The sequence below is a fragment of the Hevea brasiliensis genome, chromosome 1 (assembly GCF_030052815.1).
Source record: "Hevea brasiliensis isolate MT/VB/25A 57/8 chromosome 1, ASM3005281v1, whole genome shotgun sequence".
In the NCBI taxonomy this organism is placed as follows: Eukaryota; Viridiplantae; Streptophyta; class Magnoliopsida; order Malpighiales; family Euphorbiaceae; genus Hevea; species Hevea brasiliensis.
The window spans coordinates 24602645-24630243 of record NC_079493.1 but is presented as its reverse complement, the minus strand read 5'-3'; the positions used below and the strand labels follow the sequence as shown (position 1 = coordinate 24630243).

The following is a 27599-nucleotide window of genomic DNA, read 5'->3' as shown; positions in this document are numbered from 1 at the left end:
ACATAAAATAATATATATAAAAAATAATATATATATATATATATATATATATATATATATATATATATAAAGAAATATAAAAAAAAATAAAAAAAACTCGGAGATTTAGGAAGAGACAGAAATGCATAGAGGAATAAAATGAAAATCATATAAAAGTGACGATTTTTCATGAGTATTTGACATGTTTCCACGTCGAAATTTATAATAAAAGTGGGTGTCTCACTTTGCTTTAATCATAAACTTAGCCTTAGTCACTAACAACCAACCAACCCATCAATTATTTATATATTTTTTTAATTTATTATAATTAATTTTATAATTATTTTATTAAATCTTCTTCATGTCTTTTGCGGTATGGTTGCTGGGATTTTTCCATGCTTCCTTTGGATGCAAGACTATTAATTACCTTACAATTTTTGGTAAATAAATTAATAGTAATGAAAGAAAATTTGGTCACATATATACACGTGCGTCACCAAACTATTTATGGAGGCCAACTGGCTTTTAGGCCTTTGCTCATGCTTGCCTCTTTGAGGCATGTCAAGGGATTTGGTGAGAAAAAAAAAATCTCAATTTTTCTTATTTTAAACACTTTTATTTTTTATTTATTTAAATTTCAATTTAATATTTTTTAATATTTTCAGTCAAATTAGCTTTTGTTTACTGAGATTAGGTCCTTTCGCCAGATGATTTTAAGAGTGTATTTTCTTAAAATTTTAGGGGCTAAAGATATATAATTGAAAAATAGTTGTATTAAATTTTAAAATAATTTCAAATATTATTCATTTAATAATTATTATGTTTATAATATCATATATTTAATAAATATTACTTAAATCTTAAAATAAAATTTTACTAGTTAATTATTGTGTTAAAATTTAAATTTATAGAATAACATAAAATTAATGATTAAAAAAATTTTAATGAATAAAATGAAAATATTTTCATGTAATATATATATAAATTTATTTAAATATTAAAATAATTTAAAATAACCATAATAAAAAAAAAAAACCATCTTTATATTTTGGGGAGCCACTTGGGACTCAAATGAACCATGCCCCCTTTAGTCTCCAAGTGTTCCTTCACTGTATGCAATAGAGTGGAATCCTAATGGGTAAGGAATGAGAGATCCAGAGGAATGAGAGATCTAGAGGGTGTATTTTTTACTTTTAATTTAATATACATTTTTTAATTTATAAATTAAATTAAAAATAAGTAATTAATTATTTAATAAAATTAATTAAAAATAACTTTTAAATAGTTAAAGTGTTTTGGTTGAAAAATGTTTAAAGATAATTTGATTTATTAAAATTAATAAAAAAGATATGTAATTAAGTATTGTATTTTTTTTTTTGAGAAAATTTGGTATTGATTAATAAGAGTAATATGATAAGTATAGGATAAGATTCTTACAAGAGAAAAAAAAATATAAATATAGATAATTAAAATATTATGTTAAGAAATAATTTAGAAAAAATAGAATAGCCTTCTAAGTAGTAACTAGGCATTTTTTTTTTTAAATTTTGGAAGACCAAAGAAAGGTTTAGTAATATTGCTCATTTGAAAATTTGTTACCTCTATAACTCATAGAAGATACAAAATCACCAACTGTTAATGCAAGAATAGGTCATACTATCAGACTCTATTGATGGAAGAGCATTATCCATACCTGAGTTTTCAACTAAAAGAAATTTCACTAAAGAAAGAAAAATAAAATCCCACTAAGGGGAGAAAATAAAATTTTAATAATAAGAAGAAATAGACTTCAATATTAAGAATAAAATCTCATATCTATTTTTAAATGGCATAAATTTAAGGAAAAAAATTTAGATAAATCCTAATTAAATATAAATATGAGAGATTATTAAAAAAATAAAAAATAATAAAGAAAAAGAAAATTGATCTAGAGGTGCGTGGCTGCAAAAAAAAAAAAAACACAAAATGATTTGAAAGAGAAAAGTAAAAAGAGAAAGAAGAGAGGAGCGAAGAAAGGAGGGCTAATATTAATATTATAGTTATTAAAATGAAGATGATATTGATATTTTAAAAAATTATTAGGATGATATAATTTTTTATTTAATAAAAAATATATTTTAAAATAAATAAATAAATAATTTTTTTTATAAATTTTATTTTATTTTAAATAATTTTATTTTAATTTATATAATTAATAATTTATTTATAATTTTTTATTACTTATAAATTAAATTTAAATATATTTTTATTTTTATTTTTTTTAACATACTTATCAATTGGGTTAATTTTATTTTAAAAAAATTAATTTAATTAAATAAAAATAAAATTGTCTTTTTATTAGGGCAAAAAGGTGCTTGGTTGATTTAATTTAATAAAAATAAAATTGTCCTTTTATTAGAGCAAAAAGGTGCTTGCTTGATGTTGTTGGTTGGATAAAAAAACCACGAGCGAAAGTGACCACCCCCCCAAAACAAAAATACAGAAAGAAACAGTGGGTAATGGGTCTCTTGTCTGACAATTCACATGTCTCCTACTTTTCACCATTTCTCTAGATGTTATTTGTTTAATTGATGCTTCAGTTCTTAAAAATGAGATTATTTTATTTATTCATTAAAATATTTAAAATTCAAATCTCATCTTCAATATTAATATATTTTAATCTAATTATATCTAAATGTATGAAGTCTTTAATTTATATTATAATTTTTCTTTAATTAGATTATAGTTTATCTTTAATTAAAAGTAAAAATAAAATAAAATTTATTTGATTATGATATTTTCATTTAAAAAAAAAGAAAAACTTGAGTATTTTTAATAATGACTTATACAAAATAAGTAAATATCACACGTGATTAATTAATTTTATGAATATTTTCATAAAAATTATTAAATTTTAATTTTTTTCATAAATTTTAATGAATTTTCTTGATTAAAAATTAAAAATTTTTAAATTAATTTATTAACGTGTTAATTATTTTATTAAAAAAATTATATTATTTTATTAATTTATTAAAAAAAATGCATTAAACTACCTTATCACCATCAAATTCTTTTTTTTTTTTTTTCTTCTCCACTAACACTCACTAGTTAAATAATTTTATTGATAAAATAGTTAACATATTAAAATTTAGTAAGTTTTATAAAAAAAATTAAAATTCAATAAATTTTATCAAAATACTTATAAAATTTAATAACTGCATGTAATAATTACCTTATACTAAACTAATAAGTGACCGGATCAATGCGCATAAAGCTCATCCATAAGTGAAATTTACCTGTAAAGTCAGGGTTAATCGTTATTGTTGAAATTATTTTATTTGAATATCACTTTCGATCTAAACGTGATAAACTGTGTACATAAAATATATAAAAAAAATACTTGTACTAAATCTAATATATTAAATTAATGATATTGCAACTTTTAAATATTTTGTAAAATATAAAAATTTCATTTCTATATAAGTAAGCTGTCATTGTTGCTGAGTTTTCCGGCTCCTACATTAGTTGTGGATATATGTGTGCATAGATTTATAAGCGTTGTCAAAACTTCACTCAGTCAATAATTGCTTGGGTATGAGTGTTGGTACAGTAAATCTTATGTCTCGTGTGTATGCGTTATTTGACAAAAAAGGATTAGTGATATGAAAGTCACATTAATATATGGTGTCAAATTACTTTTGTTTTACGATATTTTAAATAAGAAGTTATTGAATTAGTGATTTATTGGTAGAGTGTTAGCTTCATAAAGAAAATATAAGTTTAAGTTTTGATATTCTATTTTCTTTAAGAATTTAAAATGTAAAAAGTAATAAAAATAATTTTTCTAATTTTATTTCAATAAAAAAAATCCATTTACATTTTTTTAATAGGTTTATTTTCTTTTTAATTTAATAAAAATTTCATGAATTGTGATAAAAATCATGGATTACGAGTTTTTTGTGTCAAAAAATATTTTTTTATATTTTATAATATTCGAGACATTCATAAAAATAATTAATGAAAAATATTTTTTTAATAAAATAAAATATTTAATTTTAAGAAAAATGACTTCTTTATTTTAAAAGAATAAATTATTTTCCTTTTTTAAGATTTTAATAATCTTTTTAAAAGGTAAATGCATATGCATACATAATATAAATATATATTATTAATTTAATATTATAATTAAATAATAAAAAATATTTTTATAATTTTTTTAAAAAATATATTTTTATACATAAGTTATGTAAAATAAATGAAGCTTAATAAAAGATAACATTTTCTGTACTCAATATGAAGATAAAATTTTTTTTAATAAATAAATAAATAAGTTTATATTTAAAAAAATTTATTTTTAATATCTATTAAAGATAAAAGAAAATCATCAGATTATTTCAATGGATTTATTTTTTTTAATTATTAAAACATTAAATTATAAAATTTTAAATTTTAATTTTAATTAAAATTAATTATATTGAAAAAATTACAATATATAAATATATATCTATTATTATTGGTGAGTCCAAATATACATTCATAAAATATATAAAAACTAATTAAAAATTTAGAATTTTTTTTAATTAATTAAAAATATTGATTATAACATTAAAATCAGATTCTCCCTCTATAAAAACGCTCCTCTGTCAACGTTCTCCTCTCTTCGAAATCTCTAAAAACGCTCTCTCTTCCTAAAAAGACTTCATTTTCTCTTTCTACACCCAAGTAAAATCTTCTTCCAATGGCGTCAGTGGTGTACAACGGCGGCTCCGGCTCTTCCCTCATCGTCAGCTTCGGCGAGATGCTGATCGACTTCGTCCCTACCGTCTCCGGCGTCTCCCTCGCCGAAGCCCCTGGTTTCTTGAAGGCTCCCGGTGGGGCCCCAGCCAACGTCGCGATCGCCGTCGCTAGGCTTGGTGGGAAAGCTGCGTTCGTCGGAAAGCTCGGCGATGACGAGTTCGGTCACATGCTGGCTGGGATCTTGAAGCAAAACGGCGTGATCGGTGACGGTATCAACTTTGACAAAGGAGCAAGGACTGCTTTGGCATTCGTGACACTACGCGCTGACGGGGAGCGTGAATTCATGTTCTACCGGAACCCTAGCGCTGATATGCTCTTGAAACCTGAAGAGCTCAATCTTGAACTTATTAGATCTGTAAGCGATTTATCAAATTCTGTTACTTGTGATGTGTGGATTTTGATTTCGGTGGTGTCTGGGGAGGGTTGGAGCGAGTGACGCCAACGCGCCCTTGTGCATGAAAAGATTCATGGTATTGCCACGTCATGCCCAAATAATTAGGGAGTGGGGCCCGCTTGAATCCAGATCTATTAGGGGCAAGATCCCAGTGGCTGATCTCATGCTTTCAATAATCGTAAAATTTTGCATTTTAAAGCAACGGAGACTGGGAGGGATGAGTGGGGTGGCCAACCGGCCCGATTCAGGTCGATTCCAGATTCCGGTTTTTTGGTTCGAGATTAAAAAAATCAAGACACAGTTAAATTTTTATTTTAAAAAAAAAAAAAGGTGTGAACCGAACTTAACTCACTGATTTGATTCATTTAAAGTCAAATAGCTTTTAACTGGTTTTGATTTCGGATGGAATCGGTCTGGTTTTTGCTTTAAACCGGATCAAAGCGACGAACTGCTAATTCCACCGGCGGTGAGGTATATTAAATTACTAATATAGCTACTTTGGGTCCCACTATTTTCCTTCGTTCCTAGCCGTCGATGAATTAGGTGGAGATAGTTGATGTCTCACGTGCCTTGTAAGGGCCGCACATATGAATCTAGTATCGTATAGATCTATTTGTGCTCTGTATTTATGGGTCCCACTTTGTTTTGGTTGGTGGCGTGGTAAGAGTGAAATTTTGTGTTGTATTGGAGGGCAAAATAGGGATTCTAAAATGTGTAGATCTTTCAATTTGTGTTTTAGACTATTTGATGAAATTGTATCCACGGGCCTCCTGGACAGGCGAGTGGATCAATCAATCTCATTGTGTCCAAAAGCATTTGATTTTTGCGCTTTTTTAAACGGCTGAAGATTCATGCTTCCGTTAACAACGCGCTGACTATTAATTTGTTCTGATATAGGCGAAGGTATTCCACTATGGATCCATAAGCTTGATAGTGGAGCCATGCAGATCAGCACATCTCAAGGCAATGGAAGTTGCAAAGGATGCAGGAGCACTACTCTCCTATGACCCAAATCTGAGGCTGCCATTGTGGCCTTCTCCTGAGGAGGCTCGTGAACAAATAATGAGCATTTGGGACAAAGCAGAGGTGATCAAAGTCAGTGATGTTGAGCTTGAGTTCCTAACTGGAAGTGATAAAATTGATGATGCTGATGCCTTGTCACTTTGGCACCCTAACTTGAAGCTGCTTTTGGTCACCCTTGGTGAGAAGGGTTGCAGATACTATACTAAGGTATTCTAATTTAATCTCTCTGCTTTGTTTATCTTTCTCTAATTTTTGTTAGGTGGAATGCTATTTTTATCAGTTGTCTGACTTCTAGCTGAAATGGGTAGGTAGTGAATTTCATTGTTATTTATGGTGTACTTAGCAGCGCGTGCATGCTTTCCTATTTGTGGGACCTAATCCTGTTTTATTAAGAGGAAGAACATATTTTTAAGAGGAAATGTTTATGGCAACTATCAGATTTTTTTTTTCCTTTTCAAATACAATATGTTATTTTATAAATGTTTAATGTTGGTAAAAAAGAACCTCAACAAGCACCAACTTTTGCTATTTTACACATGGTGGTGGGTGGGTCTTTGGCCCACCTTGAATTTTAAAACAGCAGCATATTATAATGCATTAATTATTTCCCATGCCCCTATGTCTATCGGGCACTGGTCTATTGGGCAGTGGCCATTGTTAGTCAGAATCAAAGTCATGGCAATTTTAATATAATCCGGATTACAATGGAATTTGGGGTTATATTACTGTTCCAGTCAAATTTGGCTGTTAGATAATTCATCTCTTATGGAATGTTGTGGTGCTAAAATTGTGGGTTTTGATTAGTCATTCTTTTGTAATTCCCTTTTCGGTTCAGAAAAGTGGAAGCGGAAGGCAAATACTCAATCATTATGCTATTATAATCATTAAGCTTCCTGTGGCTGGAAACTGTTATAGCTTGATTTTATCCTATCCAAACTCTTTAAATTGATTGTAAAACAAACTCCTTTATTTGGCATAAGATCAAACAAGTTTGTTTCATTCCAACAATTTAAGACGATAGTAAACCAAAAAATCACTTTAGGTTTGTCTTTCTTGGTCTCACATGTTGTATACAGACACTTTTATATACTCTGATGCTTATGGGTGGGTGTTGTACATGCGCATACCTGGAAAATTGGCTGGTTCTGCTAGGAAGTTACTTTCTGAAAAATAAAAACAGTAAATGGCTTGGTTAATTTGTTTAAATGCTGAATTTTGATTTGGTTCAAATACAGAATTTCCACGGATCAGTGGAAGCTTTCCACGTCAAAACAGTGGATACAACAGGTGCTGGTGACTCATTTGTAGGAGCTCTGTTGTGCAAGATTGTGGATGATCGATCTATACTTGAGGTAAGTACTGGATACTACTTTTCAACAGAAAGAGTATTATCTATCGTACTATTTATGATCCACTCATCATTGTTTTATGTATGAAAATCATTGTCTAAGTTGCTAAATGTATTTTTCAGGATGAACCAAGGTTGAGAGAAGTACTCAAGTTTGCAAACGCATGCGGAGCCATTACAACCACCAAGAAAGGAGCTATTCCTGCCCTTCCTACCGAGCAAGATGCCCTCACCCTAATCAAGGGCTCAAAATAGTCAATTTCAAGAAAAAGTCGTGCTTTTTTTTATTTTAATAATTTTTTCGTTTGCCTTTCTCTCGTTTTTGTTTTTCTTTTCAGTTTTAATCTTGGCGTGGGTAGGAATTGCTTGCCAACTCGAAATGAAGAGAGTTTTTCTCAAGTTTCTGGTAAATGTAATGATGAAAGACTTGTTTCAAGTTATGGCTCAATAAAATTTTTGATTTTTCGTGTAAAGAAATAACCAAATTTGTGTGGGTGGTAGCATGCAGTAATCATTAAATAATTTCTTACATTTACATCTATCAACTATTGAAGGGTTAAATTGACAGCCAAGTATAGTTTCTTCCACAATCAAACACGAACATCCCTCTCTCCATGCAACGTGCAATTTAATGGGAAGAGCATGGATAACTCCGTCCACGGTCCCACCCAACCGAAAAGTTAAGACCTTTGGGCCATGATGTTGAAGCTTTGAGATGCCTTGTCTCCTTCATCTTCCACCTACCCACCAATCTTACTTGGTTGGACAGATGTTGAGATCCAAATTCGAATTTGGATTTTATAATAAAGTTGTATTCGGTATAAATAAATGTAATAAAATTTTATAAAATTTATTTATAAATTTAAAATTTAAGTATTTAGCTTAAACAAAAATTTATTTAAAATTCTTAAAAATTAATTTTATAAAATTTATTATAATTAAATCAAATTTCATCAGCCCATTGCTAATGTAAAACAGACTTTTTGCTAATGTAAAGCAGACTTTTTCATGCAATATCTACACATCTTAAAGTGATAAAGCATTCTTATTTTGCTAAGTAATTAAATCACATCATAGGAAGTTTATCCCCAAAATGATAATTGCCGTGAGAAGAAACAACACTATTTCTTGGTGGACAGGTAAAGGTACTGGTTTGATGGCAAACAGCAGGTTTAGCACTTATCACTACAACACAATTGCTTGTGGATAGCATTCACTCACCTCCATCTGCAATGGCCTCCAAATATTTTTGCATTTTTCCCATCTTGATTGCATTTGGGCCAGAAATGCCTCTGCCCACTGTTCCTTGCTTCCTCCCATGCTAAGTTCATAAGGCACTGAGAAACTGCAGAGCATTTTTGAGACAAACATGAACAATCCATCAAGCAACATAATTCAGAAACAACAGTGACAAGCTTAGATATTCTGAGAACAAACACTGAATAATAACAGCAATCATGATTTTTATTATTACAGGTTAAGGATTAAGAATTTAGGAACCAACCCTGTGTTCATGTTCTGAAAGTTGTTAAAAATCTAAGATTGTCAATTTCAGGAGGTACAGCCTAGGATGGCAATACGATAATTGATCTGCAACCAGTCTTGCCCTACTCCCATCAGGTCAGGTAAATGAGAGGACAGGGTGAGTTCAGGGAAAAGGGACAACCAAGTCAGACTAAACTCAGTGCAGTTGTAAAGGATTTCTGGCAAGTCGGTGCAGAACTGCAGATATAAAGGATCTCTGGGCTACCTTTAACAAATTTAACATGTATACTAAAACAACCATATTCTTCTTCTATCAAATTTAAACCAATGCGATATGCCTCTCCTTTTCTTTTCTCAATTGCAATCAGCCTGTCTTCAACCACAAAATTTCATGTGTTCCCAATTTCTACAATCATTTTTCCTCTCACCTTCATCAGCTATTCATAAATCTATACAGATTTCACACTAAATTACTCTAATATCAGAGTCAAGTTCTCAATCAACAAAGCACATCAGTCTCAATATTTGCAGAGGTGGCTTGTTTAGATCTGTTCAGCAAGAATTTTATGCAAGATCACTACTCATTGCTTCTACCTCAACAGTCATTGGCATGTACAGGTACAAGGATTTTGACAGGAAGATTTTGGAGACAAAATCCTGCCCTGATTTGGGTGGTGGAGGCAGGGAAGCAATCTGAAGGTCAGGCAGGGGCAGAGGAGGGAAAATCCACCCCATCTTGACCTGTTTCCGGTCGTAGAACATGTCAAAATTATCTCAGTAGATGCACTTACTCTCAAATCTAATATTTATCATTAGCACAAGTGACATTCAGCGAAGAGATTACTGATATCAGAGATGATGATAGCATAAGAAAAAACAACGGAAAGGTTTGCAATTTATTTAACCAGCTCCAACCACTGCACTGCTTAGCAAACTTACTTGGGTCTGATTCTTGGTAACACGCAGTTAACGACTTAGGGTTAGCAGAGAATTGATAATGGCTTTTGGCCTTGCTGTTTCTGCCTCACTTTGCATTTTGAAAATGTAATCATGGCACACCAACTTTTCAAGGAGTAATTGCTTATTCTTTTAGTTCCAAAAAAACCTCTCTTTATTGAAAATTATATGCCATTGCCACAACTTGGAAATAGATTCAAAATAGTATAGAGCCTATTAATTGTTTGAACTAAAACACCTTCCATGAAACTAATTTTATGGGGATTGTTTCAAATCTAAACCTGAATACCATTTTAGATATGGTAATTGTTTTTTTATGGTTTGTTCTATTTGACAGAACCTAATTTTGGAAAATTTTGCCTTGGGAAAATGAGGGAGAGAAAACAACCCTACTCCAGAGGAACATTTGACAGGAGCATCTGATGTAGAACAATCTTTGATAGCAAATTGATGTAGAACAAGAAGAAACCCAAGGATCAAGAAAAAAAAAAAAAAAAAAAAAACAAAACAAAAACTCAAGACACAGTCGGAGAAACAAATGATCAACTTTATTAATTTTCAATTATGAATAATATCATAATAAAAGTTACTAATAAAATTCCTGGATGATATGTATTTATAGTAAAAAAACTAGTCCTATTACTACTAGGATTAGGAATAACAAAACAACTAAATTTTCCAAATAAAATAGTAATTCCTATATATAATAGAATTCTTAAATAATATAAATACTACTAATATGTCCTAAAAGTAGAAATATAATCTTCCTAATTTTACAATAAAAGATTAATCAAAACAATCTCTAAATCTAGTTTTCTTGGACTGCATCAGCATCATTATCCATTTTCCCATTCTTACAATCCATGATCACCGCCTCTTTTCCACTCCCTCCCTCACTACCATGATTGCTTTATATGCCCCACAAGATCCATATCCACTCAAAAAAAAAAAAAAAAAATCTCGGCCTGTCCTACAAATTGTTTTGACTAAAAACTAACATGGTGTATCTGTGTATGGATCAAATGAATGTGGAATTCATTTAATTTGCAAATGAATTTTCATTAATAAAATTCATTTGTAAATGAATTCTCATGTTTGGTATCTTAATTATTAAAATGGAATTCATTTATACAACAACAATTACTAAACCTAAATGCCAAACTAGTTGGAATTGGTTATATGGATCCCTTTTTGCCATTTAGCTCTGTTAGACATCAGGTTCACCTCAATATTCAAAACTTATAAATCCTGTGATGTTGCTTCCCTCCATGTTATTTTAGGCTTCCTTTTCCCCTTCTCACTCCTTCCCTCGCTAACTTATCACACTAAAAATGGAATTCATTTATAATTGTTGAGAATTATGGACCACGGAGTGCAAATATCAAACTGGCAAGCTACATGATGAATGATCCCCATCACTAAAATGGCCTAAGCCATTTTGATTTGGCTTTCAATATTTATATGCCTTTTAATTTATTGTACACTGCTGATGTGAGATTTGTTCCCACAAGTGATATTCAACACTCCTCATTAAGTGACAACCTGGACATTCGGTTGACGCTTAAAACTGAAATGTGGCAGTAACATTGGAAAAGTGTACTGAAATTGAAACTAAGCCCTGTCCTGCTCTGATACCATATTGAGAATTATGGATAATGGAGTGTGAATATTAAACTAGCAGGCTACACACTGAACTGGGCTTGAAACTTGGCTCCCCATCACCAAAATGGCCTAAGCCATTTTGGATTTATTTGCCAACACTTATATGCCCTTTAATTTTATTGGACACTGTCGATGTGGGTCCCACAAGTGATATTCCAACAATAATATCAACTAGTTTTAGTCTAAGTCAAACTTGAGCCTTACTAATGTGGTGTTCATTTGCAAATTCTATCAAATTTAGTAGGATTTGGCTCAAGCATAACAATTCCATAGAATTAATGATTTAGAATTGCAACTGCAAACCAAACGTTTGATAAGTATGGATTTGTTTATGAGTTCACTTTTAAATAACAATTTTACCACCTAAAATAATAGTGGCACAACAAGAAACGTATATTACCTCATCAGTTCTTCTGGCTGCGATCCTTTATTGGGTGAAATGCTCCTGCAGGAATCCATAAATGGGCAATGCAAAAATTAATGAAAGCACACATGATTAAATGTTAAAAGTAAAAGAATTTGCTAAACTGCAAAAGAGCGCCATTTTATAGTAATTTTGTGGCACTGAGACCTGAAGGATTCTATCTTTTTCTTTAAAAAAGACTTTTACTGAATGCACCAAAATTTACCTTCACATAAATCAATGAGATAAAAAGCAAGTTTAGTGAAGGATGTCAATAAGTTAAGAAATTCTGAAAGTGAAAATAAAGATTTCACAGCATACACATTTCAAAATACTAACCATCATTTGTTACCATTAGAAATCATCCTTTAAATTCTATATGACCTGTGGAGTGTTTAACATAATCCAGACAATAATCAGGAAAAACAGACCTGCTGACTAAAATTCTGAAGATGCGAAGATACTTGGTGGAAAGATTATAAATGGCATCTGCAATGTGTTCCTTGCTGAACAAGTACACAACCGGATAACCAAGAAGCCAGCTGAAGTACATTAAATACAAGATTACTATACCATAACAAGATGGTACTAAAACAATACAGTGCTAATTTAATCACAATCTAAAACAAATAAGCTACCCATTTATAATTAACAAAAAGAAACAAGCATGTTGGACATAAATATATATGGTCAGTCATGATCTACAAGGAAATGGAGAAAAAAAGGATTCTACCAGTCAGAGATGCAACACACTTGTTGCAACAAACTTCTCAATCTGGAAACTCTATTCATCGTTTACTTTTCAACAGCCAGAGATATGAAATCTTTCAGGGTCACATACACTTCCTATTTCCTAACGCAAGAAGGGAACATGGTATGACAAGACATCACCAGATCAGGACCTAAGAATAAGTATTTTTGATAAAATGAAATAAAGCATATTGCAACAATAACATACCAGTTGATATGCATGTAGGTCAACAAATATCCATCTTTTACTGCTGTGTTGAATAACAGAGCATGTGACCTGCTCTTCCATATTTATTCTTGAAGAACTACTAAAGTTCTACTCAGAAGCTAGAATCCTATACACTAGTGCCCAATGAGAACTGTCTTAAAGAAGCATGATACAAAATGCTGATATTCCCTACATAAGTTAGCAATCCTACACGAATCTTGATTCTGTTATGGAAACCATACCATTATCTTTTGAATCACCTTTAGCATGAGTGTTGTGCATATCAGTAATCCAAGTATAATAGAACCATTTCTCAGAACAAGAATCTACCCATTTAAAGTTGGCACAGTGACCTGAGTGTCCTGCATGCAACTACTGAGATCAATAAACTCAGGGGACTGAGAAATTATGGGTTTGTTGGTAGATGATTCGGCATTAGCTGCAGTATCCTTCATGTGACAAGACAAGAGATCATTGTCCATTTCATTGAGAGGAAAAAACAAAGAGAATAAGTTCTGCACTCTTATAAGTTCTGTTACTAATGAGCTTTCTTCTGCTTGCGTCACCATCTGGATGGAAAACAAAAATTCAGGTCTTGATGAAAGAGTGAAAAATACATATTTAATAGTGATAGCAAAAACAGCACCAAATAAAAGCAAAAAGTGGCAGCAACCTTTGGAGGATCTTGTTCTAGGTTTACAAAGAACAATTCTACTTCAGAATTCAAACTTGACTTGACATACTCTGCAAGTCCCCTTACATGTATCAAATATATCATATCTTCAATAACCATCACTCTCAGATGCTCAAAAATAGCCGACTCCTGGAAGAAATGCTAACTGGGTATTAAAGGACATAATGGAGTATGCATCCAAAACTAACTTTTGTAAACAAAACTGTGCATTGAATTCAAGGACAGGCATCAACTAAAATTATGATTTTATCCTCGTAGAAATTCTGTACAACGTAAGAATATATTAACTTCTTACAAGGGATTAATAATATAACTCCAAAATCATTGTCCAACCACAAACTAGCACAAGCTTACTTTGATCATTATATTGGGTTACACTAAATTTTCAAAGGTACAATAATGCCCGGGATTGTTTTGATGTCATAATAAATTGCAAGCACCAAAATATAAAGGCCTACAAAATTGATTTGTGTTTTCCAGTTTCAGGAACTAAGGGTAAAACTAAATGGTGTACAACAATTAAAAATTTATGCATAATGACGAAAACAGCATAAATATTTGCTAAATTTGAAATTGTAGCAAATTCTTTAGAAATGTATTATCATAGTTGCAATTATATAATCAAAATCAAAATTTATTTCTAGGTGATGATATGGTCATCGAAATGATATATTTTTAATTGAATATTGGGCTTGGTTGGAAATAATACTCATGCTTCCCCTCTTTAGAAAGATCAATATTCACTGATTGTCAAATGCTTCTTGCTAATAAAATGCCTTCCACTGTAGAGTCAGAAAATTGGGTCAGTGGGGTAAAAAAAATTTATTTTACTCAATTCAAAAGAAAAATATTATGTATAATAATAAACTATCTATTAAGAGGAGAAAAAAAATAACGCATGCGAATTTTTACAATGGAATAATAATAATAATAATAATAATAATAATAATAAATTAAAAAAGAAAAATAATTTCATAAAATAATAAATACTCACCATAATTTTAAATTTATAATTATCCTTGATATGAAAATATTATTGTAAATCATTTCAAAAAATAACAAATTCTTGCTACTATCTTCCAATTCACCTTACAAAGCAAAACTTATTATCAACATAACCATTAGCGTCATCATCACCAACTAACATGATTGTAAATAATTTCAGCTTGTGTTAGAAAGATTAACGATAGGCTTTCCACTAATGTTTAATTTTTGTAGCATTATATTTATGAAAACAGTTCTAAAAACATAATTAGAAGAAAAAAAAAAGAAATAATAATAATAATAATAATAATAATAATAATAATAATAATAAATTTCTGTAATATAATATATGCCATAATACATTAAAATTTTAATCACAATTAAAATTTATAATAAATTAATCAATCATAAGTACAACATGACCTAGAAGCATTACACATTTCTGAGGATTTAACCCAAAATCGTTTAGAGTGGAGAAAGCGAATTCATATAGCCGACCCCAAATTTTTAGGATAAAGGCTTAGTTGAGTTGAGTTGAGTGAGTATTAATCAATCATAAATAAAAAATTAATGTCAAAAAATACATTTTAATAATTAAGACATAATCAAAATATTAAAATGATTATTACAAATTAAAGTGGTTCTTTTCTTATTTATGCTACCTAATAGAATTTAAATATAAAATATTTTTATGTATATCTCAAACCTTTATATATCATTTAAAAGATCAAAAATAAAATTTTGTAAATGAATTATATAGTTATAAAATATCTAAATTTGGACTTTTTAATATATATTAATTCAAAATAGAAATTGACCCCAATTTACATTTTTTTTATTAATTTTGATGAAATTAATTTATTAAAAATTGTTAAAATATTATATACATGATATATATTTTTGAACTTTTTTATAATTGACCCCACTCAACATAATTTGGCTCCACTATTGCTTCCATATCTCCAAGATGGAAGGGTTAATCTCAAGCCGGTTAATTAATTTTCTAAGGTTTGCATTAGTTTGTTGTCAAAAAGAAGAATCATTTAAAGAGCATTCCTCTCATATGAAACTGCCTATTGAATTTCAAGAAAACAAAAAAAGAAAGAAAATGTCTTCCATAGTTACTACTTGCATTGGGAAATCAATATCCAAAGTGAGACCACCAATAAAAGGAAAATGGACAAAGTATATAGTATTTTGCACAATTATAATAAATATATCCCCAACTAATTGGTTATGAACAGGGCTTCTATACTTTTCTTTTTCATTTCTTTTTGGGAATTTCACAAAATTTTCCAGTAGATGCGGCTCCATTTGTGATTTGCTTAGTGTAGGATTCTAATCTTATGATTACCACAGCTTTTCTAAATTTTTTTACTGTTTTCCCTCATTGGCAAAACATCTTTTAACTCTTTGAAAAAAAGACATGAGATTATGAAAGAAAATCATATAGACAGATCTTACATCTAATTTAGCAGATAACAAAATCATATGCCTCCAAACATAATTCCAGAGAATCAGTCAAACCACACCATATGCACAAATCGAGTGTAAATGCTGTATTACCCTGATTATATAGAAGAAACACTGCATCATACTCAAATATAATGCTTCCACAATAAGATACAGCGACATGTAGATATACTGTGATTGAGTTTCTCTATTAATGATAGTGAATCATTATGGAGTCACACCTGTTGGCAAAGTTTAAGAAGTGCACACAGTTGCTCCTGCAGTTCAGGCATCTTTCCACCATAGTCAACCATTATTACTGGCCTCATCTCCGTGCACAATGCCAGAACATCTGCAAAGGGAAGCCCAATATATTAAGAGTATTATTAATATAAAGAGATCCAAATCCATAACTAAACACTGTATCATATAACAATCAAAACCTGTATATGTCACTAATAATAACATGAACTTTCACAATTGAGCCAGTCAATTAACAATTCATATCAGAGAACAATGAAAAAGCCAGTACTTTTTAAACCTAGATGTATAGATATCACATATCACATGAAGGTCATTAATTAAAACAAAAAAGAAAAAGAAAATCTTCAACTAAGTTACAAATAACAAAAAAGTCAATACAAACTATTTGAAATAAATATAGATAGAACTGAAAATTTTCAAGGTATAAAAGTTTGTTTGGGTGCTGAGAAATATAGAAAACAAAAGAAAATCAGAATCTTATCACTTCCACTACTGGAAACGAGTAAAACTGACAGAGTAACACATTTTCTAGTAGTTAGTATCATGAGTAACTGATTTAAAGACTCAAATTTGTTTTACCTGAACTCCAGCTTACTTATTGAATTCCTTAATCCTCATACACCACAAAGACTCTAATTTTCCATTTCATATATTTTCCTCCACTTTCTCATCGACCAAACGAGGTCCACTATGACAATTTATATCCAATCATCCTCATGAACTACAATAAAATCCAGAAATGCAATCCAAATTCTAATTCGAAAGAGACCTTGGAAACCAGATAATGAAAACGAATTTAAAAGAAATAAAAAAAGTAATCAGAGTAATGCCAAGAAAATACCTAATTGGAGTCGATGCTTGGATGGAGATTTGAGGCGCCATTTGATGTGGGATAGAGAAGAATCCAACACCCTCAGTGCTTCCTCCACCTCTGCAGCCTCCATTTCTCGTCTCCCCTTCTTCCCTTCGAATGCTTGCACGAGAAAGGCACGTGACTCGCCTAGAATTTGAAGTTTTTTTTATCAAAAAGGTTAAATTACAATTAAGTCCATTAAATTAGCTCCTCAAGTATAAGCGTGGTAACATTTATTAATAAAAGTAAAATTTGAGATCAAATTATTAAAAAAATAAAATTTAAGATCAAAATTTTACCAAACTTATAATAAATATTAATACGTAAATTTTGTTAAAGCTCATAAAATTTATTTTAATTTACTCTTATTTTAAAGTAATTTAAAATTAAGTTCCTAAAGTATAATAAAACTCACATATTAATTCTTAGTATGTTTTTAAATAATAAATTAATGTTTAATTTTTAATATATTAACAAATCAATCTTTATCCTTAATCATTTAATTGTTTTCAATTTAAAATAATTTAACCCTTAAAATTTTATTTTATTTGAAAAATAATCCTTAAAATTATATAATTATTTTAAATATAAAATAAATAATTCTTGAATATAAATTTAAATGTAAAGACTATTTTATTAATAAAATAAAATTTCAAATATTAAATTATTTTAAATTGAAAAATATTTAACAATAAGGACTAATTTATTGAGAGAATTTTAATTTATGGACTAAATTGTTACCATAAAGAAATTAGGGACAAACCTTTGCATTTTACTATACTTTCAAGACTTAGTTGTAAATTTCCTTCATTGTAATGTGATTGGCCGAGTGATGCAAAGCAGCAAAGGGACTTACATGTGCACATCACGTGCCAGAATTTCTTTTACATGATGTCTTCGTTCTGTTCGCTCCTTTCCTCATTTGCATCCTTTAACCGACCGGTTACTTGGATTCCCAGTTTCTATTGTGCCCTCGTTAGGACACACATTGCTACAACGAAGCCGGAACTCAGATTTGCTCATCGGAAATCCACCATCACTCATATCATCAATCCAAGGTCCTACTTTCAGATCCATCTCTTCCTCTTCTGTCTCAGAGTATATTTATTTGCATGAGTGCATATGCATGATGCATATTAGCATATAGATTAAATGGATTGAAATGTACGAATATGTATGATTTTAGTGTTAACTCGAAGTGGATTTGGATTTGTGGTAGATTGGTAGGGAAGTAGTGTAGATTTGAAATGATGGCTTCCTTGAATTCTTTAGTTTTCTTCAATTTCTGACCCTTTCCGCATATATGCCTAAAGATGTTAGGTATTTAATTAATGGGCAAAAGGGTATTGTAATCTATTTCTTCTTCTTCTTTCTTTTGGGGCGTTCAAAGTTTAGAATAATATGGGTTCTTTAATTATTTTTTTTTTCTTTAAACAAGCTGTGAAATTACAAGATGGATTCTTAAACGCAACTTGTGGGTTGGGTTTTACTGTCAGTGTAGCTGTGCAACTTTCTTAGACAGATTTTTGTGGTTTTGGAATATGGGCTTCTTTTATTAGGCAAATAGAATATTATCAATTGTGAATCGGAATGTGTCTTTTTGGTGGCTTTTTATAAACGAAAGAAGTTTTTAAAGGTTGAATTTTTCATATTTATTAGTTGAAACAAAATAAAGGATTACTTTTAGAATTATTGGTTGCGTGATGATCTTGGTAGTAGATGTAGGTGAGGCTATATGTCTTGCAAGTTGTACTTAGAAAACACCAAGCTTACTGCAATGCTTGCTTGTTTTGCGGTTCTTTTATGCATAATTGGATGCGTGCAATCGCAGTAGTTTGGATAGAGATTTCAATGGTCTCATGAGTTGAGCAGTGGTATTGGTTGTAGGATTGAATCCTTGAAATTTGGGGAAACTGCTTTGCATGCATGGAGAGATGGAGTATTGCTTATATTGTTAGTACTTGGTCATGATGTATGAGAAACAGTGTTGTAGTCTTGAAGGAGAAGACTTAGTATTTAGATTTTGATATGTTGAAGATAAACATGAAAGTGCCTCTTATATTTTGTCATTAGAAAAGAGAGTATATAAATGATATGAAAACTTTAGCAAGTAGGGTTATTACTGCAACCAAGGAAAACTACATTTAGATGTTATGGTGATTAAATTCTTAATTATGAAAATTCATGTTTCTTGTGAAATAGGAAAGTTTGCTGCCCATTTAATATTGCTTTATATTTTTCCTGCTTTATGATTACTAACCTCATTAGGATTAGAAGCAGTTATTAAGTCTTTACAGATACACACGTAACTTATTATTTTTGTTGGTTTTTGATAAGAAATTTTGAACATTTTGATTTGGTTTGTAAGGTTTGTTTTTATCTTTCCTCTTTGCTATCTTTTCTCCTCTTTATTTTCCATCGGTGCCAGTCTGCTACAGTACCTCAATTACTTTTTTACAGCTTCACTGATAGTCTTTGATTCCTCTTTTTCCTCATTTTACTGGACTTTAACTTCAACTCTTTTTAACCAGTCTCCCTCTTTTAAATGTTGACCCTAAACCTTATGTATTGCTTAAAATTTGTCCATTGCATAAGTTTTGGTATGCTAGTTGCTTACCCTGGCTTGCTAATTGGTACTTCTTCTAGAAGCAAACTTGTTATAACTTTTTTACTGCCTTTTTTATTTCTCTATCCCAGAAATGTATAACAATGTGGGAGCCCAGCCTGGGGCGCCAAGGCCTCCAACAAATCCTCAGCCTAATCCATTTGGGAATGCATTCTATGGAGCTGGTTCAGGGCTTATTAGAGGAGGACTTGGTGCATATGGAGAGAAAATTCTAGGATCAAGCTCTGAATATGTACAAAGCAATGTAAGCAGCATGCTGTGGCTATGATTTAAAGCACCATTTTCATTGAGCTTTGGTATAAGCTGAATGCTGTAATTCTAGGTTAAAAGTTAAAACATATAGTTTGTGTGTGAAATTCTTCATTAAGTCAATCTAATTGCTTGTTAAGAATGACAGATACATACTAATTGCTGCTTAAAACTTTTTGAATTAATCTATTATGATTTTGAAGTTTGATAGGAAAAAGATTCGAAGCCCTTGTGCTGTAGTCTTTCATTGATTGAAATAGTACCAAATATTCCCTGTTTTATGGACATGCAATGGCTTCTTTTTAGTATTATAATTTGAAGTTATGTGACTTTAGTTAATCTTTTTCTTTTTCTTTTTTTCAAAATGAACAGATAAGTAGATACTTCTCTGATCCCCAATATTATTTCCAAGTGAATGACCAATATGTGAGAAACAAGTTGAAGGTTGTTCTATTTCCATTCCTGCACAGGGTAAGCCTTACTGCACATATTTTTCTTTTTGTTCCAACTTTTCTTCATTGAACTTATCTTTTGTTCCTTTGTACTTTCCTTCAGGGACACTGGACACGGATAACTGAGCCAGTAGGGGGCAGGCTTTCCTACAAACCCCCAATTTATGATATAAATGCACCAGATTTGTACATTCCCTTCATGGCATTTGGTACATACGTTGTACTTGCTGGCTTGTCGTTAGGACTTAACGGAAAGTAAGTGTGCTATGTTCTCTAATCAGCTAGTCTATGTTTCAACGATTACTAAATGAAGTTGCAAGCTTATCGTCTCCTCTCTTAAATATATGTATGAACCTCTTCATATGTTTCTGTTTTTGTTCTTTCATAATTCTGTGCTGAGATTTGCTTATTTGCAATTGTAATTAACCATAGGATTGTGGCAATGTTTGGATGGCATTTCATTAATGTTGTTCTTACTTCACTTGCTGTTTTGGCATTTCCTGAATACTAAATATAAAGGGCAATTAGAGAACAACATTTAGTGATCAAGTTACTGGCTTACTGGCAGTGGCAGCTGGTAGCATTCATGGCAACAGTGCGTGGTGTCAATTGTGGCAGTGTTGATAATGGTGTTGTGGTCTTACTGGCCTCTTTGTCTGTTTTCTGCTTCAATTTTTTGTCTTTGTATATGCCCATTCATTTTTGTGATTTGTGGTTTGATCTCTTTCTTTCTCTTTCTCTGTGTGTGTGTGTGTGTGTGTGTGTGTAAGGCAACAAAGCCTGGAGTAGTTTCTCCTTTCCATTAATGGGTCTTCCCCATGTCATAAAGAAAATCAAAAGAAGTATAAATTGAATACAATAGGTGATCTTGCCTTCTGCATATTTTGGGATTTTCTATTACTCTATATCTGATTTTGGTGATACTTATTACTGTCTGTTGCTGATTTGTTTGCCATGACTACTGAAAGTGTCCATAATTCTAGCTCTGCAATCTTTTTTTTTTTTTTTCTCCTGTCTTTTCCATGACATTTTGCTTTATTAATCTTAATTCCATTTTTCATTTTCTATTGAATACAGGTTTAGCCCAGAAGCGCTCAATTGGTTGTTTGTGAAGGGATTACTTGGCTGGTTTATGCAAGTTGCATTGCTCAAAGTAACGCTGCTTTCATTGGGTAGTGGAGAGGCACCCTTATTGGACATTGTTGCATATGCTGGGTATACTTTCACCGGGATGTGTTTGGCTGTCCTAGGAAAGATTTTATTCAAATACTCATACTACTTTTTGATGCCATGGACCTGCTTATGTATGGGAGTTTTCTTGGTGAAGACAATGAAGAGGGTCCTTTTTGCAGAGGTGAGGAGTTATGATTCGAGCCGGCATCATTATCTGTTGCTATTCATTGCTTTGGCACAGTTCCCACTATTCACATGGCTTGGCAACATTACCATTAATTGGCTTTTCTAAACTGAATTACTTGATGCTGTAAGAAACAATTAAGGGTTTTAGAGCTTTTGTAATTTCATAGAGAATTTTCTGCTTTAATTAAAATTTTTTTACAGGTGATTATTTTTGCATTATGAATCGCATTAGTCCACTGCCCTGTTAAACAACGTTTAGATTTTGAGGGTTTTGTGGTGAACGAGAACTTTTTGACAAGGATATAGAACATTTCGCATGTGTTTTCAAAAGATTTACGGTTTAATTTGTGGACGTAGCACCTTCATTCTAATGTCAAGCTTCTCTCTTCCTATTTCTCTCAAAAATTTTCACTGTTTCTCTCCCCCTTCCTCAGTTCATGAATCCATAATCAGGCAAGGCCCCCTCTCCATTTTGTGGTGACCGCCCGCGCTCACCAATAGCGCCCCTCCCTCTCCGCCCCTTCCTCACCTCGGAAACCCTGAAGACCCGTCCACCAACCCACTTCCCTTTTTTGTCATGATCCGCCCGCAACCGCTTGTGCTAATCGAATGGTACCGCTTTGTGTGAATTGAAACTTGGAAGCTTTAGGTCCTGCTGCTAATCTCTCTCGCTGCAGCTCCATTCGCACCATCGTCAGTCCTAGTATGGAGCCGACAATTCGATGAGGTCAATGTGTTATGATTCATTGTTAAAAAAACTTGTGTCTCATATCGAAACAATGAGATTTCAATGTGGGGTATATATGGACTTGGGCTCTCTTATTGCAATAGCTAGCTTTTGAGGTGTGGTTCTCTTAAGTTGGTGTCAATGATATCTGAGTTAGTTTCATCTTGCGAGACTCAACACTCGGGAGTGGTAGCTCATGGCCTAAGTCCATTATATAAGAACAGGTGGTCCAATATGTAGGATACTAACTGTAATCAATGTGATTGTGACTTATATGGCTGTGACCAATGAGGATGTTGACACAAATCGAAAGTATGCGATTTGAATGTAGAATATATATGGAGTTGGGTTCTCCCACCTTAATTGCTTTTGGGTGTGGTTCTCCTAAGATAGTATCACAATGGCACCTCCTAATTGCTCTTGTGACTCACCAACCACCGCTAGCCCAACCCAGCTTCCTTCTCCTTTTTGCAATTCGCAATCACCATACTTTCCTCCTATGTTGTTTGCCGCTGTTTGCTTCAATCTAATTTTTTTTTTATTGAAATTATTGCAACTCAATCTTTAATCCTTGCTTAGTGGAAGCAATAGCAGTGGCTCTTATTAGTCCCTCAACACTCTATTCAGGAGGAAGTAGAGTAAAATAATATTTTATAAAGTAAAGTTTTTCAAAGTAAGATTTTTCATGGTTTTAATTTGATGGGTGAAAAAATAAATGTTTTTGGAAGTCTTTAAGAATTTCCAAAAATCATACTTTAAAAAACTTTCTATCCTTCCAAACACAATTTCAAGGTTTTGAAAAACTTTTCATTACTTTAAAAAACCTCCTTCCAATCCTTTTGCTATCCTAAACACAACACCTCATAATTGCTCTTAAAACTCAAGTAGAGATTCTCTTAATTCCAACGGAGATTTGAACTTTTTCATTGTAATTCCAAAGTGTCAGACTTCAATTTTTGATAAATTGCTTAACTGTTGATTTTGCTAGTTTAATTTTGGTTGCTGTAATTTTTTAAGTCAAAATTTTAGAGTGAATTTTTTGTTTCTACTTTGTTAGTAGAGAATTGCAATTTTGGAACATCTAAAACATGTGAAGTGTTGTGAATTTCAATTGCAATTTTGTATACTTTGATTTGAATATGAATTGTTAATTTTGTACTTCGGATTGTGAGCTAGGGATCAAAGTTTGTGCATTTCTTGATTGAATGAGATTTTGATGCTTTGAATTTATTTTGTGTTAGCTTATTTGGAAGCTAGAATTTTACAGGAATTCAATTCTATAGATATATATTTTTTTTTATCAATTCTCATATTTAGAAATCTAATAGGTAAATTTTTAACTTAAAAGAAATTCATTTTAAAAGAAATAGAAATTAGGCTAAAAATAATATAATTATGTGACAATTCAATTCAATTCTTTCCTAGCCAAGGATATTTTTTCTAAATGAAGCCATTATGTTATAAGTGAATTCTGATTGAAGATGCCCTGTTAGGAAGTTTGTTGCTCCAAAAACAGGCTTTTCCAGATTTTCTCATTTCCTGAAGCTTTTCGCCATTGGCATCTAATCAACTCAATGACCATGTTTTTAAATTGCGTGTGAAGCTTTATCAAAATCTCCTTGAATTTGGTTGCAGCAGAGCACATAGTCCTGAAACAAGCCTAAATAGTATATATATATGATTCTTAGGTGGGTCAAGCTTATCAAGAATGTGGGGTAGGACTGATTCAACTTAATTTGCTTGAGAACTGACACTGGCCTTGTTTTAGGCCATGTTTGCTTCGTTAAGTTTTTGATTTTTATGACTCTATTATCACTTGGATATTCGGAATATGTCACTTAGGTTGCTTGAATTGTGTTGGAAAGTGATACGATGTCATTAGGCTTTGGGTACAAGTTCCAGTTCTTGGGATAAGATTTTGCTGTTACAGTAAGTTGCACTTGGCAAGAATTGAGAGAGATAAAGATGATTAAGCCATGTGTATGGATCAGTTATATTAGCTGTGATTCTTGAGATTGCAATCATTCTAGAATTTTGGTGCTATGGAATAAGATTTCTCTTTCATTCTTCTTCCATGACTTCTCCCCTCTCTTTCTGATTCTCTCTCATTTTCTTGAATTTCTCTTTCTTTTTTTTTTTTCTGAATCATATCAGAAAGATCTTTTGAAATCTGCTTGCACCATTTGCATGGATGAATTGAAAAGTAACCAAATACTAGATGTATGTATATGAAAAGACAGTATAACTCAAAATATAAAAAATATAAAATTTAAAGTGATTTATTATAAGCCTACTATATAAATAAATTTTTTATTATAAAAAAAATAATTATAAATACTAATTACTTTTTTTTTTTACAAATTATTCAAACTCAATTACACCCAAAACCTGACAAAAGGTTAGAAAAAAATTCTCTCTAATCTTTCTCTCTCACAAAATTGAGCTACCTTCAAAATGGTGAATCAATCTCCTTATATAGCCAAAGCATGGTCGGCTTATTAAGTCAACAATTCAGTAAAAATTTGGACAAGTTGCTCTCCTTTTTATTTTTTAATTATTACTTTACTTGTAAGTCTTTGACCCACTTTACAAGACTTTAACTCTTAACAACTAAGTAAATTTAAGTAGCTGCCTTGACAAATCTCCATCTTGGCATAAATTCTCTTGTATTAATAAATTAATTTCTTCATCTGTCTTTATTTTCAAGTCATATAGACTAAACTTTCATAATTTCTGCAAAAATTAATACTTTCCACTCCTTGTCAATATTACCCATACTTTCCACTCCTTGTCAATATTACCCATTGCCTCATCTTGCATATTTCTAACCAATGTTTTACCTTTCAATTTTTAGAGATTTCTTATACCAAATTTCTCACCCTTTGTGATCACAAGAGCACATCGGCTAATTTTTATGACTTCACTTTAAATGGAACACCCATAATCCAAGGAATCCAATTTTCTCAAAAAAATCAAGTTTCTTTTAGACTTAGGAACATATCTTATTTTATCAAATAATTTCACACAATCATCATGCAGCTTGATCTTCACTCTTTCAACACCTTCAATTTTCGTCTTCTTGCCATTGGCTAGCTTCACTTTCTCTTTTTTTTTTTTTTTTTTTTTTACTTCAATTTTATCAAAGCACTCATTCTTTGAGCATATGTGAAAAGAACAAGCATAATTCATTAACCACTCATCTTGTAATGGATCTTTTGTCTTTTCCTTTCAATCATCCACATTTAAAACATCACATTTGATTCTTCATCAGCTGCAATTGTAGTAGTCCCTCATTTTCCACGACTCTTGTTGAATTCTTTGAACTATGCAAGGTTTTCCTTTATCTTCTTACAACTATATAGAATGTGGCCATTTTGATAACAATAATATCATTCCTTATCTGCAAAGCCTACTCATGGTCTCATGCTTGATCTACTATTTCTTCTCAAATTGCTTCTACGTATATTACTTTTACCACGACTAGAACTTGCTACAAAAGCTCCCCTATCACTGTTACTAGTTTTTTTGAACTTCTCGTTATCCAAGATAACTATAGTAATCTCCTCTACTTCAATGTCTCCTTCCAACTATTAGAGACATTGCCAAGCTTTTGTAAGATTGTGGGACAAAGGTTAAAAGCAAAAGGGTTTTATTTTTTCATCTAGTTTCACACTAGCACTAGCCAATTAAGTAATTAACTTATTGAAGCAGTTAAGGTGATATCTAACATTAGTACCTGCATCCATTCTAAGTTGATACAATTCCTTCTTTAAATACAAATGATTTGTGAGTGATTTGGATATGTATAGGCTCTCCAACTTCTTCCATAAAATAACTGTTGAAGTCTCTTCCAATACATTCTACTTCACATCAGAGGCTAACATTAATCTAATTATACTCACCACCATTTGCTGAAGTTCCTCCCAATCATCATCTTTAATAGCCGTCGGTTGCTTTTCTTTCAAGGCCTTAATTAATCTTTGTTGCATAAGTACATCCTTCACATTGCTTTGTCATAAACTAAAATTATTTTTCCTATTAAATAGCTCTACTTCAAATTTTGTACTCACTATTTTTTACATCATGAACCTCAGCTGTGATGCTTATTTGTTAAGAAAATATAACTCAAAAGACAAAAAACACAAAATTTAAAGTGATTTGGCATGAGCCTACTCCACAAATAAATTTTCTATTATGAGAAAAATAATTATAAACACTAAATATATAATTATAAACACTAAATTTTTTTTTCTCACAAATCACTCAAACTCTCAAATCCAATCACAAAATTCTCTCTAATTTCTCTTTCTAACAAAACTTAGCTATCTTCAAAATGGAGAATCAATCTTCTTATATAGCCAAAGCATAATCGGCTTACTAAGTCGGTAATTCAGTAGCAATTTCTCTCTTTTTTTTATTGAGCTGAAAAGGATATCCTACTCAGTCAGTCCCAATAAGGCATTCGAACCCAAGACCTCAAGGGCAAACCAAATTTCTCATAAGGTCGGTCCCCCAGTACTGACTCCAGACTTCAATTTTTTTTGAAAAAACAAGACTTCAATCCTTAACAATTAAATAAATTTAAGTCACCGCCTAACAGTATGCTTAACTGAATACCCAACTATCTGCTATCCAATTCCTATTGCAATGTCTCAGGATTTCTTGGGTTGCATGCACTTGGATTGCGCAGTTCTTATTTGTTCATTTGACGGATTACAATTAAGATCTTACGGATTGGATATTTTCAGATATTTAATTCGATTAAATCTGTTAAAATTTCAAGTTCAAATATAATTAAGATTTGAAATTAAATTAATTAGGAAGATTAGTAAGAAAAGAAAAGTTTTTATGGTAAATTAGGTCAACATTGAATTCCTCTAGGATAGGATTGGGAAATTTGAATCAAATCGAACTTATCTCTTTCAATTTCACCTAAAAATTAAAATTTAAAATT

At 31.2% G+C, this 27599-nt stretch overlaps 3 protein-coding genes across 4 annotated transcripts; 2 read left to right on the top strand and 1 right to left on the bottom strand.

Moving 5' to 3' along the window:
• The first annotated feature begins 4597 nt into the window (after nucleotides 1-4597).
• On the top strand, nucleotides 4598-8005 carry LOC110670762 (probable fructokinase-4). The gene is made up of 4 exons (XM_021832930.2): nucleotides 4598-5110; nucleotides 6047-6379; nucleotides 7408-7524; nucleotides 7644-8005. Exons 1-4 carry the CDS (start codon nucleotides 4697-4699, stop codon nucleotides 7773-7775), a joined length of 996 nt encoding a protein of 331 aa, XP_021688622.2. The 5' UTR covers nucleotides 4598-4696; the 3' UTR covers nucleotides 7776-8005.
• Nucleotides 8006-8552: 547 nt separating this feature from the next.
• Nucleotides 8553-17387, bottom strand: LOC110670763 (uncharacterized). Of its 2 annotated transcripts, XM_021832931.2 has the most exons (7): nucleotides 17221-17387; nucleotides 16358-16467; nucleotides 13659-13808; nucleotides 13316-13554; nucleotides 12459-12569; nucleotides 12025-12069; nucleotides 8553-8865 (listed from the first exon to the last, which is right to left on the bottom strand). In XM_021832931.2, exons 1-7 carry the CDS (start codon nucleotides 17321-17323, stop codon nucleotides 8706-8708), a joined length of 918 nt encoding a protein of 305 aa, XP_021688623.2. In that variant the 5' UTR covers nucleotides 17324-17387; the 3' UTR covers nucleotides 8553-8705. The 2 variants fall into 2 exon arrangements, with proteins under 2 accessions (XP_021688623.2, XP_021688624.2); XM_021832932.2 differs by lacking the exon at nucleotides 13659-13808.
• A 743-nt stretch (nucleotides 17388-18130) lies between these two features.
• Nucleotides 18131-22134, top strand: LOC110670772 (uncharacterized). The gene is made up of 5 exons (XM_058144760.1): nucleotides 18131-18290; nucleotides 19930-20102; nucleotides 20480-20578; nucleotides 20663-20814; nucleotides 21637-22134. Exons 2-5 carry the CDS (start codon nucleotides 19932-19934, stop codon nucleotides 22022-22024), a joined length of 810 nt encoding a protein of 269 aa, XP_058000743.1. The 5' UTR covers nucleotides 18131-18290; nucleotides 19930-19931; the 3' UTR covers nucleotides 22025-22134.
• Nucleotides 22135-27599: the final 5465 nt, after the last annotated feature.